The sequence below is a fragment of the Plasmodium gallinaceum genome (assembly GCF_900005855.1).
Source record: "Plasmodium gallinaceum strain 8A genome assembly, contig: PGAL8A_v1_119, whole genome shotgun sequence".
Taxonomy (NCBI): Eukaryota; Apicomplexa; class Aconoidasida; order Haemosporida; family Plasmodiidae; genus Plasmodium; species Plasmodium gallinaceum.
This window is the reverse complement of record NW_021628276.1, coordinates 1,079,328-1,088,051: the sequence shown is the minus strand read 5'-3', so window position 1 is coordinate 1,088,051 and position 8,724 is coordinate 1,079,328. Positions and strand designations below refer to the sequence as shown.

General features: G+C 16.0%; 4 protein-coding genes across 4 annotated transcripts; 3 read left to right on the top strand and 1 right to left on the bottom strand.

Moving 5' to 3' along the window:
• Nucleotides 1–293: 293 nt before the first annotated feature.
• On the top strand, nucleotides 294–3,701 carry PGAL8A_00441500 (conserved Plasmodium protein, unknown function; the record flags this gene model as incomplete). Its single annotated transcript, XM_028673156.1, has 1 exon — nucleotides 294–3,701. The coding sequence occupies one exon, from the start codon at nucleotides 294–296 to the stop codon at nucleotides 3,699–3,701; it is 3,408 nt and encodes a 1,135-aa protein (XP_028529637.1).
• Nucleotides 3,702–5,479: 1,778 nt separating this feature from the next.
• Nucleotides 5,480–5,821, top strand: PGAL8A_00441400 (conserved Plasmodium protein, unknown function; the record flags this gene model as incomplete). The annotated part of the gene is made up of 1 exon (XM_028673155.1): nucleotides 5,480–5,821. The coding sequence occupies one exon, from the start codon at nucleotides 5,480–5,482 to the stop codon at nucleotides 5,819–5,821; it is 342 nt and encodes a 113-aa protein (XP_028529636.1).
• Nucleotides 5,822–6,503: 682 nt separating this feature from the next.
• On the top strand, nucleotides 6,504–7,232 carry PGAL8A_00441300 (conserved Plasmodium protein, unknown function; the record flags this gene model as incomplete). Its single annotated transcript, XM_028673153.1, has 4 exons — nucleotides 6,504–6,587; nucleotides 6,706–6,809; nucleotides 6,906–7,023; nucleotides 7,140–7,232. 4 exons carry the CDS (start codon nucleotides 6,504–6,506, stop codon nucleotides 7,230–7,232), a joined length of 399 nt encoding a protein of 132 aa, XP_028529635.1.
• Nucleotides 7,233–7,602: 370 nt separating this feature from the next.
• Nucleotides 7,603–8,274, bottom strand: PGAL8A_00441200 (conserved Plasmodium protein, unknown function; the record flags this gene model as incomplete). The annotated part of the gene is made up of 1 exon (XM_028673152.1): nucleotides 7,603–8,274. One exon carries the CDS (start codon nucleotides 8,272–8,274, stop codon nucleotides 7,603–7,605), a length of 672 nt encoding a protein of 223 aa, XP_028529634.1.
• Between the last annotated feature and the right edge of the window lie 450 nt (nucleotides 8,275–8,724).

The window sequence follows — 8,724 nt, the reverse complement described above, 5'->3', positions numbered from 1 at the left end:
AAAAAAAAATAAAAAAAATTTTTTTTTTTTTTTTTTTTTTTTTTTTTTTTTTTGTTTTATTTCTTCATTATTATTATGAAATAGATAGTGGAACAGATATAAGTATAAATGTTTTTAAGAAGAATGAAAAAAAAAAAAAATAAAATATTATAAAAATATAAAATGAATAAAAAAAAAATTGTAAGTTGTAAAGAAAAGGTAATGTGAAGAAAGATTCATGTATATATCTATATTAGAATGATTATTTGTTAAGTCCTTTCTCTCTTTCTCTCTATATATATATTTAAAAAAAAATGAATTTAAATAGAACATTATTTAAAAATAATCATATAAATAAAAAATTGAAAAAATTTTTTAGTTATATGAGCAAAGAGATTGAAGAAGTGAAAAATAATAATTCAAAAATATGGAGAAAAGAAATAGAAATTTTAAAAAAGGAAGGAAATCAAAATGATGTTGATATAGATGAATTAAATTATATGATTAAAAAAGAAAAAAGAAAAAAAATTAAGGAATTGAAAAAGGAAAAAGATGAAACTAAAGATAATACAAAAGATGTTTTAAATTTATTTGATATTACTAATAATAATAAAATTGAAAATGTGAACTTAAAAAAAAATAAGTTATTTCAGTTTGATGAATATATTAATTATTATGATAAGTGGAATATTGAAAAAATAAATTATAAAAATACAAAAACAACAGAAATGAAGACAGTTGTTATAGAAAATAATATACAAAACAATCAAGATATTTATAATATAAAAAATTATTATGACTACTTTGAAAATTCTGAACATTTAGAAAATTTAAAGAAACAAAATAATTATAATAAATTATTCTCAAAAAATGATCCTCGTCTAATGTGGGATATAGAAAATGACTATTATTTTGCAAATGATGATATTTTTTTTTTTAATAATTTTAATGATTCAAATTATTCGCAATTTTTTGATACTATTGATAATAACAAAAATTTTTATTTTAGCTATTTAAACAAAAGAAAACCAATTAAATTTTTGAGTAAAGATCAAATTGTGGAAATTCTAGAAAAACATTCAGAATACTTATTTAGAGAAGATAACTCAAACAGACATAAAAAAAAATCATTAAGTAATAATAATAATGTAGATAGTTATAAAAATTACAATTCAAATAATGAAATATATAACAATATAAATAACAGAATTAGTTATTCTAAGGATGAAAAAATAATTTTCTTTAATGAAAATAAAATATTGCAGCATATTATTGATATTGATTATGATAATGAAAAGGATATGAAAAATGACAAAAATTATGATTTTTATTTAAATATTCTAGATAGAATAGAATTTATTAGTTTATCATTTAAACCAAAAGAGTGTGTTTTTATTTTGAGTTTCTTTTATATCTACAATATCCTACCTTTTGAAATTTTAAATAAGTTTATACAAAATTTTTTATCACATTTACACTTTTTAAATATTGAACAAGTTTTAATATTAATAAAAATATATAGTAAATGGCAAAAAAATTATGAAGATTTTCTTCATCTTTTGTTAGTTTATTTTTTTAATTTAAAAATGAATTGTTCTAATAAACAAATTAGGAATAAAGAACAAGTTAGTAATCAATTAATGAATAAAAAAAGTGAAAATAATTTTATATCCAATATAAAAAATGATATTTTTTTTTTACAAATATGCTTAAAGAATAATATTCGTATAAATAATTCTCTTATGCTTTTTTATGACAAGAATAATTTGTCTTTTTACAATAAAAATGATTTATTGTTATTGTTTCAGTGCTTCTTTTTTTTAAGCGATAAAAAAAATAGTGATTTGTTTTATGAAACTATTAAGATATCTCCCTTCCTTCTTAAAAATTATAAAATTATGAATAATATTAATCAATTAAGAAACTTTTTATATGATAAAAAAAATTATCCTGAAGTAAAATTAAATTTAAAAGAATTAGAAATAATCCTGTTATCATTAAAAAATATGAACAATGTTGAGTTTTATGAAAACTTAAAATTATTTCTAATTAACGATTATTATTACCATAACAACATTATAAAAATTACTGAAAAAAAAACAGATAAATATAATAATTATAGTAATCATTTATTATATGTAAATATTAAAATTATAAATTTCCTTATTTTTTATAACATTATAACAAGTTTAAAAAAATATGTATTATTTCCTTTTTTTAATAAAATCGATTTATTTGAATTACTAAAATATGCAAAATTTTCTGAAGACAAAATAGAAGTTTATAAAGACAGTATAAGATTTTACTGTTTAATTAAAGCTGATATATACGAAAAAGAAAAAAACGAAAATAATTATTATAATAAAGAAAAAGAAAATAATATTAATGGTTTAATAAAATTTAATCAGGAAGATATAAAGAATTTATTTATTTGTGAAAATGAAAATTTAAATGAATTTTTATATAATTATGAGAAGATAGATGTAAAAAAAATAAAACTTGATTTAGTTGTAGATTTCATATATTTCATAAATGAATTTTGTACAAACTTTAAAAATATATTAGATATAAATAAAAAAGTAAACGAAGATATTTTATTCATACTATACTTTTTTTATTTAAAATTTTTAACTATTACAAATTCATTAAAAGATAATGATAAAGAGAAAATATTATATTATTATTCGAGTATTATTCCTTCTTATGAGATTAAAGAAAATGATAATTCTGATCTTTTAATTGATGAGAAATTTAAAAAAAAAGAAAAAAAAGAGAATTTTTCTTTTTTATATTATAATATATTTGATCAATATATGAACAAGAAATCCTTAAGTAACAAATGTAATAATAATAATAATAATAATACAGATTATTTGTTTAATAAAAATAGATATTTTTTACGTAACTATACTTTTAATACGTTACTGTTAATTTTTGATAAGTTTTTTGATAGTTTGAAGGTTTCTTTTGATACTAATATATTTTTTAAAAATATAAAGAATATTATTTTATCAGTTTCATTATACATTTACAAGTATGAAAATTTTATTAATTATTATGACTTTTCTCTTGAACATTATTTATCATTATGTTCTAATAATTATAATGATAAAACATCTAATTACATTTCGAATAAATCTCAAGGAACAAGTAATATTTTGTTAAAATTAATGGATAACATTACTTCTTTTTTCTATTTGTTTAAAGAAAATTATAATAATAAATTAAATGATGAAGAAGTTATACTTTTAATAAACTCCCTTTCTTTATACACTGTCTCATTACAATTTTATGAAAACATTGAAGATAAGAAGAGAAATAGTGAAAATGAAAAAAGGGATTTTCAGCAGTTTCAAAAAAAAAAAAAAGCTGAAAAGAAAATTGTTGAATTCTATAACAATATTTTGTATTTCCTCATTAAGAAATTGGAGAAAATAGATCACCTTGAATTAAATGAATTAAATAAATTGAATATGTTTGAAACTTTATCTAGATTATTCATTTTAAACTCATATAATAATATATCTTCAAAAGAAATTATATTATTATTAAATATGTTAATGAATTATATTGTAAATAATGAATTATATATAAATAAAGAGAATTATTATTTAATTATCATTTCATACCAAAATTTAAAAGAAAATTATCAGAATTTTAAAAATAATAATTTTTTTGATTTTAAATTATATGAACAAATGAAACATATATTATACAAATAAAAAAATAATAGGATCAACGTTTTTCTTTGATTAATTTTGTAATATTTTTTTTTTTTTTTTTTTTTTTTGCACTATATATATTCTTTTTATAGTTTTTTTTTTAATTTTTTTAAGTTAAAAAAATTTTTTTATAGTAGGTGGAGAATATATTTATAGTATCTCCTTAATTTTTTTTTTTTTTTTTTTTTTTTTCTCCTTTTAATTAATGTGTATTTTTTACACATAAAGATCATCAACATTATTAAATACATATATTTCTTCTTTTTTCATTTTGTAAACATAAAAAATAAAATTATTGATATTTTCATGATGTAATAAAACAATTAAATATATAACAATATAAACTTATTATATTTTAAAGTAAAATATTTATAAAAAAAGGATATTGTTTAAGATATATATATATGCATGTGTGTGCTGTGTGTATTTAAAAAAAGTGCAATACTAATGAACTTTTTTTTTTTTTTTTTTTTTATTCATTTTCCTTTTGAACACTAATATTTATTAAATCAAATTTTAAAATTTCATATTAAATGTTGTAAATAATGAAGAATTGTAATAAATTAATGAAAAAATAGTTTTAATTTTATAATAAAATAAATTAGGAATTTTTTTAAAAATTACATAAATACATATAAAAAAAAAAAAAAAATACATATATATTTATTGCACCTCATATGTTAATTATTTAATTTAAAAATAAAAATACATTTTATTTAGATGATTAAATTAAAAAGGTCTAAAAAAAAATTTATAACGTGATTATTTAAGTATCATTATAATGTAATTACATAAAACATATAATAACAATAATTTATAATAATGCATGCATATTAATACATACTAAGGGAATATTTGCCTTTAAAATTGTATGTTTGGATTTTATGAAGAATATAACATATTTGTAAAATATTTGTATTAGTAAGATTTTTAATAATTAAGTATAAAAATAAAAAAAAAAAATAATAAGAAAAATTAATGAAAATACAATAAAAAAAAATATATAGTTAATATAATTTAGAAAACACAATTCGGAGCTTTTATTTATTACTGTTTTTTTTTTTTTTTTTTTTTTTTTTTTTTTGTCACATAATACTCATTTTAAAAAACTCATATATTTATTAGTTTAAATACCATTATAATTAAATTCTTATTTTTATTTGCTTTTATTCATATATATTAATATTAATTTTTTTTTTTTTTTTTTTTTTTTATATAGATAAAATTGAATTTCCCTTTTATCTATTATGAAAATTTTCTAGTAAATTATGATCCTTTTTATATGAATACCTTGAAATTGAATTATTATTTTTAGTTTGTAGAGTGAAAATAACTCTTTTTTTTTTTTTTTTTTTTGGAAGTTTTAGAGGTAAGAAGAGTTTTATTTAAATATTCAATTAAATTAATGAATATTTAAAAAAATATTATTATCATTTCTTCCCGAAATAATTCATATATGATTATTCCTTTTTAAAGATATATTATTATTCTTTAAAAAAGGACCTACTTCACCATAGCATAAAGTACAGGAGATGCATGAAATTAATTTTTTTTTTTTAAATAGTATATTTTATCTTATATTTATTGTTTTTATTAATATGTGACAAGTTCATTATTAATAAATTTAAAAAAGTAGAAGGAAATTAATTTTTTTTTTTTTTTATTTTTTTTTATATACAAAAAAAATGTTATAAGTTATAGTTAATTTTAATTATCATTTTATTGTGATAATAATAATAATATATGAAATACATTTTTTTTAACTAACTTATTTCATAATGATAGCCCCAGAGTTTTTCAATGGAGAAATTGTATTAGATTTAGATAGCACTATATTTAAAATACAAAGTGAAAAAATAATTAATTTTTATGAACAAACTGTATATAACTATTTATATAATGATGATAATACAAAGAATGACGAGAAAGCTAACATAACGACTGCTTATCGTGTAGATGAAAAAATTAAAAAACTTAAAAAAGAGAGAAATAAAAAGAAGGGTCTTAGTTTTCAAACGTTATCGCTTCTAGTAACGTTTTCATTTATATATTTTTCTTGTAAAGGAATTATTGATCATTTTAAATTAAATGGTAACCAAAACATTAAAAAGTCTATTTAAAAAAAAGGAATTCTTTTTATAAAATAGTATTTATTAGTACTATTAAAAGAAAAGAATGTATTTAAAAAGAGTTATATATGAGCATTGGTGTAAACGTGAAAACTAAACAAAAAAGTATTATTTTTATGTATTTTTTTTTATAATTTATTACATTAAATGAAGTTTATTTTTTTTTTTTTTTAGAAATTGAGACATTTTTTTATTTAAATTTTTTTTTTTTTTTTTTTTTTTTATTTATTCATTATTTTAAATATTTTTTTCTTCAATTATAATGCAAGATTAAAATGTATTATATTTAATGCTCATATTTTTGGTTAATATATGAATTCCTTTTTTCAATTTTTTTGCAAAAAATTTTATTTTTAAAATTATAAAATTATATAAAGAATTTGAAAATATACTAATAAAAAATTTTTTATTAAAAAATAAACCAAAGAAAGACTTAGAATATATAGCTTTAATTTTCAATATTATTCTTTTATTTTTTTTATATTCTTTTTTTTTTTTAAATAAAAATATGCGATTAAAAAATTTTTTTTCTTAAAAAAAATAAAATTATTGTTATCATTTTATATTATGTTATTTTAATCCTTTTTTTTAAATAGAAGACATATAAAATATAAAAAGAGACTTTAATACAAATTTTTTTTATTTATTTTAATTCTTTTTTTTAAATTGAAACATGACTAAAAAAAAAAATAAAAGTAGAAACTACATAAGATCAATAAAAAAAGATCAAAAGTGTCTGACGATAAATAAAGCAAATGTCAGTAGAATAAAGAAAAATATCATATATATAAATATAAATATATATATATATATATGAATATATATGAATATATATTTATTTATTTTTTTTTATCCTTTTTTTTTAAAATACACAGAATGATATTTCGGATGATTTAATTATTGGAAATATACCAAATTTAAATGAAAATAAAAAAAAAAAAAATCTTCCAAAGATTGTTCAAATAAAAAAAAATTTCAAGTAAACTTAAAATTTTATATATTTTTTCTTATACCATGTCCTAATTATTATTTGTTTATCTATATTGTTCATTTTATTTTTTTTTTTTTTTTTTAGAAAAATAAAAAAAGAAAAAGAATTATTAAGTAACTTGGATACTGAACAAAAAGAAAAGGCAGAACATTTATTGAAAGTAAAGAAGGCGATACTTAAATCTAAAGGAGAAAAAGTTTATGTATATTAAAAAAATAAAATGATAAAAGAATAAAAGATATGCAAATGAAAATTTAATTACATTTTTAATTTTAAACTTGATATAAATAATTTATATATTTAAATTTTCTTTGTTAGGATGAAAAGAGTCTGAAAAAAAGAAAAAAAAATATTTTTAAGAGAAAAGAAAAATCACGTAAAAGATGGGAGAATAAAACTAAGAAATTATAATATAAAAAACTCTTTTCATAAATAAACATTAGTTATTTAAGATTTATTTATTCCATAATATAAGTATTATTATATTTATAGGAATAATTATATTTTTTTAATATAAAAATATTTAAAACAATTTCTTTAGTATTAATTATGAATAATATAAATATCTTAATTTTTTTTCTTAATTATTTAAATATATATATATATATAATATGTGTTTATTTTTTTGTTGAATTTAATAAGACATATGCCTTTATTTTTTTTAAATTTTTAATGGAATAAAATGAAAAAAAAAGGAACAAGTAAAATATTTGCTTATTACTAAAAAGTAAATGAAAAAATAGTTTTATGGAAAAAAAAAAAGAAAAAGAAAAAGAAAAGATTACAATCCAAATGAATGAAGTAAATTATTTATATAGACAACAAATCCAGTGTCGTTAGTTAATGGTTTATATAAATGAGGAGGTAAGAAAATTTTTTTTCTTGAAATAATACCAAAAAAAACAATTAACCACCAAAGAATATGAATAATAAATAAAATAAATCTAACATAAAATGAATTACATTCTGGTAAAAACATAATATCAAGTGTTATTAGATATAATTGAAATAAATTAAAAATATGAATAACTCTTACTATTGTTGGTATTGTTTTACACAATATTCCTAAAATATATATAAATAAAGGAGAATTTTTTGAGTAAATTTTATTATTTTCTTCATCGATTGATAGAGAATACCCAATACAAGTAACTATAGATATTACACCTATGAAAAACCACAAAATTGAAAATAAATAAACATTTGAGCTAGCTGCACACACAATCTGATCTTGAATTCTTAAAGATGAACTATTATATCCTGTTGAAAATACTACAGATCCTATAAGATAACAAAATCCTATCCAAAAATAATAAGAAATTACACTTAACTTAAATATTTCATTCGAGAAATTATAACAACACCCTTCAGAATTTGTTACATATTTTTTTTTTGCAACACTTAAACTATCATCGCTACTAATGCCACTTTCATAAGATTCTTCATCATCCATTTATTCATAAAATAAAAATATATAATTAAAATAAAATAAGAAGAAAAAAGATAAATGTGATAAAAACAAAATTAACAAATAATATACATATTGTGCTTATAAAAAAGTATGTCAGCAAAATATAAATTAACAATTATTTTAATAAAAAATGAATTCAATTTTTATGAATAAAAATTGTGTGCATTAAAAAGGCCTTTTTTTTTTTTTTTTCTATCTAAATTGTTTTTTTGTATTTTTTTTTTTATTTTAAAGAAAAAACACTCTCCTATTATTAAAATACATTAAAAAAAATTTGGAAAAAATTATAATATTATTTTAATTTTTTTAGTTTTTTTTAAAAAATTTTAATTATTATTTATCAAATTAAAAGGAATAATAAATAAAAATCAAATTTATTTATAAATTTTAGTAATATATGAAAAAAAAAAAAAAAAAAAAAAAAAAAAAAAA